This window comes from Pituophis catenifer, unplaced genomic scaffold, assembly GCF_029215685.1.
Source record: "Pituophis catenifer annectens isolate HBS135680 unplaced genomic scaffold, rPitCat1.0.hap2 SCAF_15, whole genome shotgun sequence".
In the NCBI taxonomy this organism is placed as follows: domain Eukaryota; kingdom Metazoa; phylum Chordata; class Lepidosauria; order Squamata; family Colubridae; genus Pituophis; species Pituophis catenifer.
This window is the reverse complement of record NW_027256895.1, coordinates 4,719,790-4,734,547: the sequence shown is the minus strand read 5'-3', so window position 1 is coordinate 4,734,547 and position 14,758 is coordinate 4,719,790. Positions and strand designations below refer to the sequence as shown.

Here is a 14,758-nt window from a genome sequence, read left to right as displayed (position 1 = left end):
CCATGGAAAAAACAGATGGCTTCAACTTAGCAAACAGATAATATGGAAATAATGGGGCAATTAATGCCACTTTAAATGACAGGAGGAAATGAGGTGCCTGAAGTCAAAATTCATGGGCAGCTTCCCCCCAAAGCCACAGCCTCTTAGTAAATCCTGCCACTAATGGAATAAAGTGTCTTGCTCAGTAAATGCACTGCAGGAGGAGCAAACATTTTTTCAAGTGTGTTTGTGTGTGTATGTGTATGGGAACTATCCTGAACCAATCTCTGGAATGATAACAATGTGAACACCACCAAAATCTCTCCTTTTCCAGCTTGGCGTCCCCAAACGTCCGCAGTAACCCTTTCTTTGTAGGTCCCCCACTCCAACACTTCTTCAGCGGCCTTCCCTTCCAGTCTTGCCTCTCACCCCACACCCATCTTCAAATCCCTTCCACTGAATTCTGGACACTGTACTTACTTTTCTTCCCTCCCACTTCAGGAGTTTCCTTCCTTCCTTCTCTTTCCTATACCCTGCAAGGCACGCCGGGAAACAGGAGGCGGAGTTTCTCACGCCAAAGGGACACTGGCTCTTTAAGGGAAGAAGTGGGGGGGGAGCTATGGATCTAGGTGGTGGTGGGGTTCCTAATGGTTTTTTTTTTCACCAAAGCTTTTCTAAGTTGCCTCTCGCTTTTTTTTTTTTTCCTCCTCTCCATCTTTTGCTTCCTCAGTTCACCTTCCCTTAAAATCCCCTGTACGTCTTTTTTAAAAAAATGAAATGCATTTTCTTTTTCCCACGGAAGAGTTGAGAAAAAGCCCAGTCAAATAAACGGAGATGGTTTCCGCCACAATGTTTGATGGACACACCAAGGTTAACCAGCAGAGAGTTTGCTTGCCTCTTGATTTGCAAAAACAAACCCCACACTTCTGGCCTCTCCACTCCAAACCCCCGCTGCAATGCAGGTCGTCCTCGACTTACAACCGTTCATTTAGCGACCGTCTTAAAGTTGCAACGGCACTGAAAAAAAGTGACTGATGAACGTTTTTCACACTTACGACCGTTGCAGCATCCCTCCACGGTCACGGGATTTAGATTCGGATGCTTTGGCAACCGACTCGTGTTTATATGACGGTTGCAAATATCCCGGAGTCGCGTGATCCCCTTTTACGTCCTTCTGACAAAAGCAAAAGCCGGTGGGGAAACAAGATTCCTGTCACAACCGGGTTATTAATTTAATGATGGCAACAATTGACTTCACAAAAGCGGCAGGAAGAGTCGTAATACGGGGGCAAAACTCACTCGACAAGGGTTTCGCTTAGCAACATAAATTTTGGGCTCCGCTGCGGATCGCAACTCGAGGAGTTATCCGCAAGGGCTTGGTGTAAAATGGGGATAATTGCGCGGCAGCGGTAGACAAACACAACGCAGGCCAGACAATACTTGGCTGTGTAATGCTGGAGTTTTTGCCTAATAGGTTAGCTAACCATCCATCCAGACTCCTTCAACCAAGCAGCGGGAGGTAGCAGTTACTCACTTGGCGAGAGAAAGATGCTACCTATTGCAAGTTGCCGCCCAGGACGTCTTGACAAGCCAAGTGTAAAGATTGTGTGCCCCGCGTCTACTTTTTGTCAGGTTCTTTCAAACGAGGAGGAAACCCAACTTTTGAGAAAAGCACAGCCCTGCCAGAGAGTGGCTGTGCATGCTGGGCTCTGGTGTCCCAAGATTGCTTCTCAACAGCTCCCTTCCCCCCTTTTAAGGACTCCCCTAAAAAGCTGCACGTTCATCCCAGCCTCTATGCCAGCCTACCCCGGAGCCTTCTGGTTTACATCCCCCCTCCCCAAATCCAGAGGTGGCTTCCACCCACCTACCCACCCATCTCTTCTTTCCTCCTTCCCTCTTGGAACGGGCTCTTCCTCCTCCTCCTTCCTGCACGCCCCGTTATAAAACAATATAGGGCGAAACAAACCAGCATGGGCTTTTGCGGAGGACCCTGAAGAAGGCTTAAGGAGCCAGTCCTCAGTGAGGAACGCCACTCAGGATGGTCATCCCCAACCCATTCGCGTTCCAGCGAACCTGTTGCCGCGAACCACGCGCGTCTGCGAAAGCAAAAGCTTCCCTTTTGTGGGACACCCCCTCGCCCCCGCTTCTCTGCCCCACAGCTCCCCTACGCGGGGACCCCCGGCAGCCCCCCATCCCCAAACCGCTTCCTCCCCATCGCCCCCCCTTTTTTTTCCTACCACCCCTTCTTCTTCAACTCTCCCTTTGCCCTCCCCGCCCGCCCTCTTCCTCCCCTGCCGTCTCTTTGTCCACACGCCCCCCCCACTCCCCGCACACCATGCTCTTAAGCAACAGGACCCATGTTGCACGGCCTCCGGGGGCTCTTTTCTCCAAGCGTCTCTTTTTTTGGAGTCTCTCCCTGCCGGTGGCCAAGCGGCCGCCTAAGCGAACCCCACCTCTCTCTCCCCCTCCCCAGCATCGGGAGACCCGTTGGGGGCCCGGGGAACAAAGGCCGCGGAGGAAGCGGGGCAAGCAAGCAGGCGTTGTTCGGAGAAAAGAGTAAAAGCCGCGGTGCAGGCTGAAGGGAGAAGAAGAAGAGCAGGGGTCCGGAGGAGAAGCTGGGCCGCCCGGCTCTGTCCCCGGCCACTCACCCGCTCGGCCGCGCTCCGGCTCTCGGCTTGGCGTGGGGGCGCTGGCTGCCCGGGCGCGGGAGAAGGCTGGGCTGGCTGCCATTGGCTGGACGAGCCCCGAGCGCCGGGCAGGGGAGGCTCCGGACCATTCCGCACTCTGCACGTGCTCAGAAGGCTCCGAGTTCCGCTCATTGTGGCTTCACGCGTTCCGGAACGTTCAGGGCGGGCGGAGCGGCGGCGCTTGCAGGGCAGGGAGGCGGAGAAAGGAGCTGGCCGAGGCCGCCTTCCCTTATTCCCTTCTCGACAGCCGTGGTTTCGAGCTCTAAAGCGGGGTTGGGGAACTCGGGGGTTTGGCGGGTCGTCGGAACGCGGCCCTTCTCTCCGTTTCGGCCGTGCAATGAGCGAGGAATCTTGAGTAACGTGTCTATAAAGAGGCGAACCCGGGATTGCGATCATTCACTCGGGTGTTTTTTACTCCCTCGCTTCATCGAGGCAAGTTTTTGCAACGGAGAAGCTCGAGTTTTCCTTGATCTAAATTCCTCTTAAGTCTTAAACCATGATTTATAGTTTTATGCATAGTTTATGCAAACCCCGATGGATGGGTTCAGATGCACTCGGCCATTAAAAGTGGTATATTATTATCAGGCTAGAAACTGGGAGAGCCGAGTTCGGATCTCATCTTTAGGCACAAAGCCAACTGGATGACCTTGGGCCAGTCAATCGCTCTCAGCCCTGGGAAGGAAGTAAGGGCAGACCACATAGGGAAAAAAATCTGGCCAAGAAAACTCACCTATCTAAAACAAAAAGATGGGTGGAAAAAGGTGTAAACCATTATTTGACCAGGTTCAACAGCAGATAGACCGGTATATCTTGTCATTTAACCATGGTTTGGTTTGCACCTTTTTTCCAAATGACGTTTATGAAGAAGGAAAAGGCATTTTATAACCCTTCAGAAGACTCATTTACAAGAGGTAGTTCTCGACTTACAACCTTGTCGCTTAGCGACGGTTTGAAGTTAGGACGGACCTGTCTCAAGGATACGTCCGAATGGGTTCCAATGGCTGCCCTTCTGGTCATGTGAACGTAGGTGGGGCAATGTTTCCTGACATTTTTGACAAAAACTAGTATTTACTTCCGGTTTGGGGTAAAACGCTCCAGAGTGAACAATGAGATTGTTTGATGATCGTGGCATTCACTTAATGACCACTGCAAAAAGAACATAAAATTGGCTCAGTCACATGGATGACGCGTTTTGTGACCATCTCAACTTAGGACCAGAATGGGCGGACTGGCTGGGGAATTCTGGAAGTTGAAGTCCGCTTATATTGATCTCTAGAGCAGGGCTCTCCAAACTTGGCCACTTTAAGACGGGTGGACTTCAGCTCCCAGAATTCCCCAGCCAGCATGACTGGCTGAGGAACTCTGGGAACTGAAGTTCACCTGCCTTAAAGCATTACTGGCTCAGGAATTTTGGGAATTGAAGTCCACCTATTTTAAAAGTTCCTCAACACAACTGACTGAGGAATTCTGGGAACTGAAGTTCACCTGCCTTAAAGCATGACTGGCTGAGGAATTCTGGGAATTGAAGTCCACCTATTTTAAAAGTTCCTCAACACAACTGACTGAGGAATTCTGGGAACTGAAGTCCAACAGTCTTAAAGCAGGACTGGCTGAGGAATTATGGGAATTGAAGTCCACCTATTTTAAAAGTTCCTCAACACAACTGACTGAGAAATTCTGGGAACTGAAGTCCAACAGTCTTAAAGCAGGACTGGCTTAGGAATTATGGGAATTGAAGTCCACCTATTTTAAAAGTTCCTCAACACAACTGACTGAGGAATTCTGGGAACTGAAGTCCAACAGTCTTAAAGTATGACTGACTGAGAAATTCTGGGAATTGAAGTCCACCTGCCTTAAAGCAGGACTGGCTTAGGAATTCTGGGAATTGAAGTCCACCTATTTTAAAAGTTCCTCAACACAACTGACTGAGGAATTCTGGGAACTGAAGTTCACCTGCCTTAAAGCAGGACTGGCTTAGGAATTCTGGGAATTGAAGTTCACCTATTTTAAAAGTTCCTCAACACAACTGACTGAGGAATTTTGGGAATTGAAGTCCAACAGTCTTAAAAGTTGCCAAATTTGGAGACTTAAATCTAGAGGTCGGTGTTTCTGCAGCCATTGTTAGAATGAATCCAAAGAAAACGATTTGTGGGCATACACATCCATACAACACGTACACTTACTTACTAACTTTCACTCATTGTCTCCTGTTCCTCCATTAGCAGCGAGCGCCGTTTGGCAAAGTCAAAAAAGTCAAGATGGCACCCTCCATCCCATCCCCCGTGAGCATCTCTGCTCCATAAACTCCTTTTAACGGTTTAACTCCGATGACTAGCAAGTGGGTCAGGTTCACACAACTCGCTAAGCCCAGAAAACGCGATATACAATGTCCCAAACAAACTCCGATTGACCTGTGGGCTAGTCGGAACCAGAAATTTGCCTGCAGACTTTTTGCTGCCTGATAACTTTCAGGCAACCTTGTTTTCCCCCATTATTTTTATTTCTACAAAATACTACAAAGATATTTTATCTTTAAAAGAATGGATTTGAGGATTCGTGCACGGGGCTGATGTCAGCAAAACTAAGGGGGGGGGGGGTAAGGAAGGAAAAATGTCCAAAGTGAGGTCCCAGGACAGATGGACCCCCAGCTGCAGAGGGAAAGACTGGGCTGGGCAGGGGTCTTCGGTGCCCCCCCTAAACTTGTTCTCGCTGCTGAAAATATCTGGGTTTGGAAAGCAGGCTGAAGCAGGAAGCAATACAGCGAAGTCCTCGACCTACAGGAGTTTGTTTAGGGACCGTTCAAAATTATAACGGCACTGAAAAAAGTGATTTAATGCCAGTGTTTCACACTTACGACCTTTGTAACAACCCCATGATCCTAGGATCAAAATTCCGATGCTTGGCAGCAAATTCATACTCACGACCTTGGCTGTGTCCCAAGATCATGGGATCCCTTTTGCGACCTTCTGACAAGAAAAGTCAAGGGGGATGCCAAATTCACTTAATGACCATGTTACTAACTTATCTACTGTGGCAAGTCACTTAACAATGGGGGGGGCAAGAATGCCTCGCTTAACAATGGAAATGTGGGGCTCCCTTGCGGTCGTAAGTCGAGGACTACCTGTAATGGCCGTGTGCGGTTTGCAAGGGGGGAAGGCTGCGCAGAAAAGTGCAGGCGAGGCGACGCTCTGCGAGTCGAGGAAGGAGAAAACAACCCCAACTCAGTCCTGGCAGTTGGAGCAATTGGCGTGGGCACCTCCGTAGCCCTGGCAATCCGGCCCCAGGCATTGGCAGCAGGCGCTGTGAAACCAGCGGTAACGCCAGGCGCCCACCGACTGGCAGGCTGCGCGGCACCGGCTCATGGACAGGCAGTCGTTGAAGTAAATGGACTGGCAAGCTGGCGCCGTCGCATTCGGGCCCTTGGCGGTGTCGGGATCCGGGAGTACCAAGTCTGCCAACGAGAAGGAGAAAAGTTGATAACCAGATCACAAGAGTTGGAAGGAACCTCGGAGGTCTTCTAGTCCAACCCCGGGCTCATTCAGGAGACCGTGTATACCATTTCAAACAAAATTTCAATCTCTTCTTCAAAAACCTCAAGTGTTGGAGCACCCCCAACTTCTGCAGGCAAGCCGTTCCAGTGATTAATTGTTCTCCCTGTCAGGAAATTTCTCCTTAGTTTTGGTCACCACGATATTAAAAAAAAAAAAAGAAACGTTGAGACTCTGGAAAGAGTGCAGAGAAGAGCAACAAAGATGATTAGGGGACTGGAGGCTAAAACATATAAAGAACAGTTGCAGGAATTGGATAGGTCTAGTTCAGGGGTAAAATGCTCCCGGTTCGGACCGGATCGCCCGATCCGGTAGCGATGGAGGCGGGTGGTTCGGAGAACCGGTAGCAAAAATCCTTGCCCTCCCCCATTGTCCAGCTGAGCTGCGCAATCATCAGAGGCTTTTTTTTTAATTTTTAAAAGCATTTTTTCTACAACCTCTTTGGCCGAAAAAATGCTTTTAAAAGTAAAAAAAAAAGCCTCTGATGATCGCGTGGCTAAGCTGGGATCGTCAGAGGTTTTTAAAAGCATTTTTTTCTACAACTTCTTCGGCCGAAGAGGTTATAGAAAAAATGTTTTTAAAAGGAAAAAAAGCCTCTGCTGATCAGGCAAGTCAGCTGGGATCATCAGAGGCTTTAAAAAAAAAAAAAAGTCTCTGCCGATCAGGCAAGTCAGCTGGGATTGTCAGAGGCTTTTAAAAGCATTTTTTTTTACAACCTCTCCGAAGAGGTTGTAGAAAAAATGCTTTTAAAAGTTTAAAAAAAAAAAACTTGGCCACACCTACTCAGTCATATTACCCCACCACCACCAAGCCACGCCCACAGAACCGGTAGTAACAAATTTTACATTTCACCACTGGTCTTTTTTAAGGAAAAGGACTAGGGGTGACATGATAGCAGTCTTCCAATATGCCCCAAAGAAGAGGGGATCCATCTACCCTGTTTCCCCGAAAATAAGACCCAACCGGAAAATAAGTCCTAGCGTGATTTTTCAGGATGCTCGTAATATAAGCTCTACCCCGAAAATAAGCCCCAGTGAAGATTGTCAGCCAGATGGGTGCATTTGGTACTGTATTACCCCCAAAATAAGACCTAACAGGAAAATAAGCCCCAATGCATCTTTTGGAACAAAAATTAATATAAGACCCGGTCTTATTTTCGGGGAAACACGGTATTCTCCAAATCAGCTGAAGGCAGGACAAGAAACAACGGATGGAAACTAATCCAGGAGAGAAGCAGCCTAGAACTAAGGAGAATTTTCTTGAAAGAACAATTAATCGGTGGTTAATTCAGAAGTTGTGAGTGCTCCATCACTGCAGGTTTTTAAGAAGAGATCGGAGAACCCTTTGTTTGAAATGGCAATCGGGGTTCTGTTTGAGCAGGGGGTTGGACTAGAAGATCTCCAAGGTCCCTTGCAACTCTTGTTATTCTATTATTTTTTTTCACCTCTATTCTATTATTCTGTTTCTCTTTATTCACCTCTATGCATTTTTACACATATATTGCACCCAGTTTTGGTTGCCACCATGTAAAAAAAAAAATATTGAGAGTCTGGAAAGAGCGCAGAGAAGAGCAACAAAGATGATTAGGGGACTGGAGGCTAAAACATAGGAAGCAGGAATTGGGTATGTCTAGTTCAACGAAAGGATTAGGGGTGACGTGATAGCAATCGTCCAAAATTTGAGGGGCTGCTGCCCCAAAGAAGAGGGGATGAACCTATTCTCCAAAGCACCTGAAGGCAAGACAAGAAGCAACGGATAGAAACTAGTCAATGAGGAAAGCAACCTAGAATTAAGGAGAAATTTTCTAACAGTGAGAACAATTAACCAGTGGGACAACATGCCACCAGAAGTTGTGAATGCTCCAACACTGGAGGCTTTTAAGAAGAGATTGGATAACCATTTGTCTGGAATTGTATAGGGCCGTGATGAAGAACCTATGGCAGGTGTGGTGGAAGTGGCACGCAAAGCCATCTCTCCGGGCATGCGAGCTGTTGCCCATAGCTCTTCTGGGTTCCTGCACACCGGCCAGCTGGTCTTCATGTGCGTATGCGCACTGGCCACCTGGTCTTCCGGTTTCTGGCGTGTATGCGTGTGCGAAGATCAGCTGGCCGGTGCGCATGTGTGCACCGGAAACCATAAGAGCAACGTGTGCCGGGCAGGTGCTCTTCCAATTTCCGGCGCTCCCACACGCCTAAAGAGCAGCTGGTATTCACGCGCGCATGTGCACCAGAAAACCAGGTGTCCAGTGCGCATGCCGGAAACTGGAAGAGCAGCTGCCTGGCACGCACATACGCACACTCCCGTTTCGGCACTCGGTGCCGAAAAGGTTCGCCCACACTGGTATAGGGTCTCCTGCTTGAGCAGGGGGTTGGACTAGAAGACCTCCAAAATCTCTTCCAACTCTTGTTTTTCCGTACGCCCGTCCCACTCTGGGCATACCTGTATGTGGTCCCAGCAGAAGATGTCCGGTATCCACGTGGTTTTGCCGCAGTTCCTCTTCTAATGGCAGAGTCACGATGCTCCAGCCGAGAGCAGGATGATTGTTGGAGAGTGCCAGGAGCGCCCGGAACAGGGACGGTACCGGTGACACCAAATCGTGCATGGAACTTCGTTGGGCAGGGTGAGGAGCGGTTAAGATGCGTTCATCACACAGACCTTGAGATGGGGACAACAACAACAAGGAAACGGCAAAGAACAAAGGACACCTGAGTTACAGGTATGTCCTCGACATGCGACCACAGTTGAGGCCAAAATTTGCACTGCTAATCAAGACAGTTGTTCAGCGAGTTTTGCCCTATATGGTACGACTGTTCTTACCACTATTTTTTAAGTGAATCCCTGCAGTCACAAATGGTAAGAGTCACAATTCACCAGTGGAACAGCTTGCCACCAGAAGTTGTGCGTTTTTAAGAAAAGATTGGATAGCTACCTGTCTGAAACGGTATAGGGCAGTGATGGCTAACCTTTTTGCCGTCGTGTGCCAAAAGCGGGGGGGAATGGGGGGTCACGCATGCGCACATGCCCACACCCATAATTCAATGCCCCCCATGCCCACCCCACACACATTCACATGCGATCCCCCCGCGCTCCCCCCACTTTTGGCATGCAACAGCAAAAAGGTTACCAGTGGGCTGGTAGGCCCGTTTTACACCCTCCCCAGGCTCCAGAGGCTTTCTTGGAGCCTGGGGAAGGAGAAAACAGCCTCCCCCCCATCGGCACCCTCCAGAGGCTGGAAACAACTCGTTTCCCGACTTCCAGTGGGAGCGAAAGGCCCGTTTTTTCGCCCTCCCCAGGCTCCAGAGGCTTTCTTGGAGCCTGAGGAGGGCGAAAACAGCCTTCCCCATTTTCTGACTTCCGGTGGGCCCAGAAGGCCCAAAAATCAGCTGGCCGGCACACGTATGAGCGCTGGAGCTGAGCAAGGACAATGCTCGTGTGCCTACAGATATGGCTCCATGTGCCATAGGTTCGCCATCACGGGTATAGGGTCTCCTGCTTGAGCAGGGGGTTGGATTAGAAGACCTCCAAGATCCCTTCCAGCTCTATTCTGATCGATTGATCGATTGACTTAACGATCATTCACTTAGTGGCCATTCGAAGTTACAACAGGACTGGAAAAAAACAACGACTTATAATTGGATCTCCCAACGGTTGCAGCATCCTGAAGCTCATGTGATCAAAATTCGGACACACGAGAACTGGCACGTAGTTATGACGGTCGCAGTATCCCAGAGACACGTGATCTCTTTTGTGACTTTCTGACCAGCGAAGTCCATGGGGAGGTCAGATTCGCTTCGCCAACTAACTTAACAACCGCAGTGATTCACTTAACAACGGTGGCAAGGAAGGTCGTACAACGGGGCAAAACCTCACCGAACAAGTGTCTCGCTTACCGTGTTTCCCCGAAAATAAGACCCTGTCTTATATTTTTTTTGAACCCCGAAATAAGCGCTTGGCCTTATTTTCGGGGAGGTCTTATTATTTCGGGGCGCGTGGAGGAAATCAGAGGAAATGGAGACCGGCTGCTCACATGTTTAAATATTTTTCGGGGAGGGCTTATTTTCAGGGGGGGCTTAGTTTAGTGCATGCGCTCAAAAGCTCAATTGGGCTTATTATCAAGGGATGTCTTATTTTCGGGGAAACAGGGTAGCGATGGAAATTTCGGGCTCAACTGCGGTCGCAAAGCGAGGAGTCCCCGTAGATTTTTCTCAACCTGAGGAAGCTGGAAAATTGAAACCCGTCAGAGTGAAGACTGGAAGTTTGAGAAAACAGGATGTCAGGGTCCCAACTCCCTCCCAACTTCCCACGGTATGATTATATGGTAGGCCTGGATCCTCAAGGCACACAGGTAATATAACTTCCAGGCATGACACAGGGTAGGAAGCAGTGATGGTATTCAGCCGGTTCGGACTAGTTCAGGAGAACTCGTAGTGGCGACCTGCGGCTATGCCATCCTATTTAGCCACGTTTTCTAAGCCGTGCGGAAAGCGCACACACGCGCTCACATTTTCTGTGCACAACGAACCGGTGATAAAATTATATGAAACCCGCCTCTGGTAGGAAGACACCCCCCCCCGGTTCCTGCATCCCCTGCATGGGGCTCCCCTTGAAGTTTACTCGGAGGCTCCAACTGGTCCGGAATGCGGCCGCGCGGGTGGTTATGGGCGCACCTCGTTACACCCATGTAACACCTCTCCTGCGCGAGCTGCACTGGCTCCCAGTGGTCTTCCGAGTGCAATTCAAGGTGTTGGTTACCACCTTTAAAGCGCTCCATGGCATAGGACCAGGATATCTACGGGACCGCCTTCTGCCACCAACAGCCTCCCACTGACTAGTTCGCTCCCACAGAGAGGGACTCCTCAGGGTGCTGTCGGCCAAGTTATGCCGGCTGGCGACACCCAGGAGGAGAGCCTTCTCTGTCGGAGCCCCTGCCCTTTGGAATGAATTGCCCCCGGATATTCGTAACATCTCTGATCTCCGGGCCTTTCGCTATGCCCTCAAGACTCTACTGTTCCGACAGGCGGGGCTGTCTAATTGAATGATTTTAAATTGGGTTTTAACTTTTGGTTTTAAAATTTGCCCAAAATTATTTAATGATTTTAATTAATTTTAACTATGATATTGTATATTTATGTTTTAATTTTGGCTGTACACCGCCCCGAGTCCTTTGGGAGGAGGGCGGTATATAAATAATAATAATAATAATAATAATAATAATAATAATAATAATAATAATAATAATAATAATAATAATAAAAAAAAAATGGGAGTAACTCAGGGCCACTAGAAGGAACAGGATTGGGGAAGTAAACAGGATTTCAAGATTATTATTATTATTATTATTATTATTATTATTATTATTATTATTATTATTATTATTATTATGTCTCAGGACCAAGGCTTCCTGAGACAGTAAAAAGCCCACAATTAGTCCCCAAAACCTTCTTTTTATTTCAACGGCTGTGAATTCTGTTCATTCCCAGCCTGTAATGAGTCATCAATAGTTTGTAAAGAGCCCGACAGAAAGTCTGCCACAGTTCTTCGGGATACGGCTGATAAGCACCCGCCTTTATCTCCCTTGAAACGCTGCCAAAGACCTAATTGCCAATGAGCTTTGCAAGGCCCCACGGAGCACAGAGTCAAAACGGAGCTTCAGAATTTAAACCGACCAGAACGAACAAAGTTGCTTCCTGCAAAGGCTCACGTGCCTTTATGTCTTATGGTAGGGACCAATCATCTCCAAGCCTTACTCCCGAGTTGCCCCTTTTGTCTTAACTGTTCTTGCCTTCTGGCGGCTCTGCGCATGCGCGCACTGGGAACAGGCTCCCCCTGTTCCTCTGCCTCGCTGACGTCAGACTCTGGAGGCTCCGGAGGCAGCACAAAACTCCCAGATGGCCCTGGCCCCCTCTCTGCCTCCGACGCAGAGCCCTCGTCCGAGCCTCCCCCAGACTCGAGGACTGGCCCATGTTCCTCCCCAGACTCCTCACTGTCCGACTCCGCTGCCAGCTCCACAGGCCGCCGGCGGACCACAACACATCCCACCCCTTGCCCTTTCCCATCCAGGGGGCAAGTCATCTCACCTACACAATCACAGCAAGGCTCCCAGAGTTTAGCCAGGCAGAACGCGCACTGCCGACAGCAACGGGTACGGTTGGCTTTGCACTGGCACATTTCCTGCCGAGAGAAGATTGGTTACGGCAACGGCGGCTTTTATTCCAAACAAAGGAATTCAGGCGTCTGCGCGCACACAACCCTCGCGTCCAGAGCGAGGTGTCCCAAGCCACAAAACTGAAGTAACAGGCAGTCCTCGATGTACGACCGTTCGTTTATAGTGACCATTCGAGGTTAAAAATGACCGCTGCTTACCCTTATGACCGTTGCAGCATCGGGCGATATACATTCGGAGGCTTGACAACCACCTCATATTTACGACGGTCACGTGATCCCCTTTTGCGACCTTTCGATAAGCCAAGTCAAGGGGGAAACCCAGCTTTGCGTGACTAACTTAATACCTGCAGGGATTCACTTAACAAATGTGGCAAGAAAAGTCGTAAAGTGAGGCAAAGCTCACCTAGCACCTGTCTCCCTTGGCGACAAATATTTTGGGTTTCAATTGTGGTGGTAAATCGAGGACTGCCTGCAAATATGACTCATTTGTTTCTCAAACCTGAATGTTTGCACCCAGATCACGGTCCCGGCATGCTCGTCGCAGTGCCTTACCTGCAGCAAACACTTGCTGACGTCACTCGCACAAAGTGCTTTATTGCACCCCTTGGCGTGGGCACCCACAGCCCATGCGGCTGCCACGAAAAGCAAAACCACCCACCAGCGCATGGCTGCCAGCCGTACCTGGAAGGGAATTAAAATAGATAGATAGATAGATAGATAGATAGATAGATAGATAGATAGATAGATAGATAGATAGATAGATAGATGGAGGGATGGAGGGATGGATGGAGGGATGGGATGGGATGGGATGGGATGGGATGGGATGGAAGGAGGGAGGAAGGGAGAGAGGGAGAGAATGATAGATTCCTCTCTATGGCAGAGTTTTGCAACTTGGCCTACTTTAAGACAGGTGGACTTCAACTCCCAGAATCCCTCAGCTAGCATGGGATGCCTGCTGCAGCCAACAATGCATGCTGGCTGAGAATTCTGGGAGTTGAAGTCTACACATCTTAAAGTGGGTAAGGTTGGAAAAGCATGCTTTATTTATAGGATGTAAAAAGGGAGCTTTTTAAACTTCCTTCCTTCCTTCCCTTCTTTTTCTTCTTTCTTCCCTTTTCCTTCCTTCCTTCTCATTTCCTTCCTTCCTTCCTTTTCTATTTTATTCCCTTTTCCTTCCTTCCCCTCATTTTCCCCCTTCCTTCTGATTATTCCTTCCTTCTCCCTCCCTCCCTCCCATTTTCTTTTTTCCTTCCTTCCCCTCATTTCTTCCTTCTGATCCCTTCCTCCCTCTCTCTTTTCTTTTTACTTTATTCCCTTTTCCTTCCTCCCCCTCATTTTCTTTTTCCTTCCTTCCCCTCATTTCCTTCCTTCTGATTATTCCTTCCTTCCTTCTCCCTCCCTCCCATTTTCTTTTTTCCTTCCTTTTCCTCATTTCTTCCTTCTGATCCCTCCCTCCCTCTCCCTTTTCTTCTTACTTTATTTCCTTTTCCTTCCTTCCCCTCATTTCTTTCCAATTATCCCTCCCTCCCTCTCTCCCTCCCTCTTCTTTCTTTCTTTCTTTCTTTCTTTCTTTCTTTCTTTCTTTCTTTCTTTTCTTTTTCTTTGTTTCTTCCTTCCTTCCTTCCTGCCTTCCTTCCTTCTCTCTCTCTCTCTCCCTCCCTCTCTCTCTCTCTTTCTTTCTTTCTTTTTCTTTCTTTCTTTTTCTTTTTCTTTCTCTTCCTCATCATCCTTCAACACTGTAAAGGAGGAACACCAGGGTAATCCTGCCATATACCGTGCAGTAAAATGTGTATTTCAGCCGGTTGTTCCTTCCCCGATTCATGTTTCCTAACCTTCTCTCTTTCTTTCAAAGTTTCCTTAACTCTTCCTATCCCTCCCCCTCCTCTTTTCTCCCCCTTGCTCCTCCTTTCCTTTCCACACCTGGCCTTTATAAACCCGGATTTCTTTTCTTGTGGGGAGGGGGGATTATGCCCCATATTCTGCAAACTTGGGGGGGGGGGAGCGGATTTGGATAAAAAGAGAGAGATAGAGACAGAGAGAGAGAGAAAGAGAGAGAGAAAGAAACAGAGAGAGAGAGAGAGAGAGAGACCCCCCCTTCCTCTAGAAAACCGGATCAGACCCTTGGGGAAAAGACCTCCCCCCCTTCCCAAATCTACGTACTGGATTTAGCTGGCTGAAATGGGGGTGGGGGGTCTCAGTTGGAAAGAGCTGGGAAAAGTTGGCGCAGATGAGATCCAGAGACACCTCCCCCCCCCCATACTCCCCCCCCCCTTTGGTTCTCCCTTCGGGAAGGGAAGATTTTTTGCCCCAAAGAAGAAGAAGAAGAAGAAGAAGAAGAAGAAGAAGAAGAAGAAGAAGAAGAAGAAGAAGAAGAAGAAG

General features: G+C 48.8%; 1 protein-coding gene across 1 annotated transcript; it reads right to left on the bottom strand.

Moving 5' to 3' along the window:
- Positions 1-5,887: 5,887 nt before the first annotated feature.
- Positions 5,888-13,045, bottom strand: LOC139324753 (twisted gastrulation protein homolog 1-like). The gene is made up of 4 exons (XM_070954494.1): positions 12,932-13,045; positions 12,292-12,385; positions 8,654-8,869; positions 5,888-6,117 (listed from the first exon to the last, which is right to left on the bottom strand). The coding sequence occupies exons 1-4, from the start codon at positions 13,043-13,045 to the stop codon at positions 5,888-5,890; spliced, it is 654 nt and encodes a 217-aa protein (XP_070810595.1).
- Between the last annotated feature and the right edge of the window lie 1,713 nt (positions 13,046-14,758).

What these genes read in the sequence shown, in the direction of transcription:
- LOC139324753 (XM_070954494.1), bottom strand. Translation starts at nt 13,045, where the DNA reads ATGCGCTGGTGGGTGGTTTTGCTTTTCGTGGCAGCCGCATGGGCTGTG. An exon ending in TCAGCAAGTGTTTGCTGCAG is followed by an intron (nt 12,386 to 12,931) that starts GTAAGGCACTGC and finishes TTCTCTCGGCAG; the next exon opens with GAAATGTGCCAGTGCAAAGC. An exon ending in TCTGCTGGGACCACATACAG is followed by an intron (nt 6,118 to 8,653) that starts GTATGCCCAGAG and finishes TCTCGTTGGCAG; the next exon opens with ACTTGGTACTCCCGGATCCC.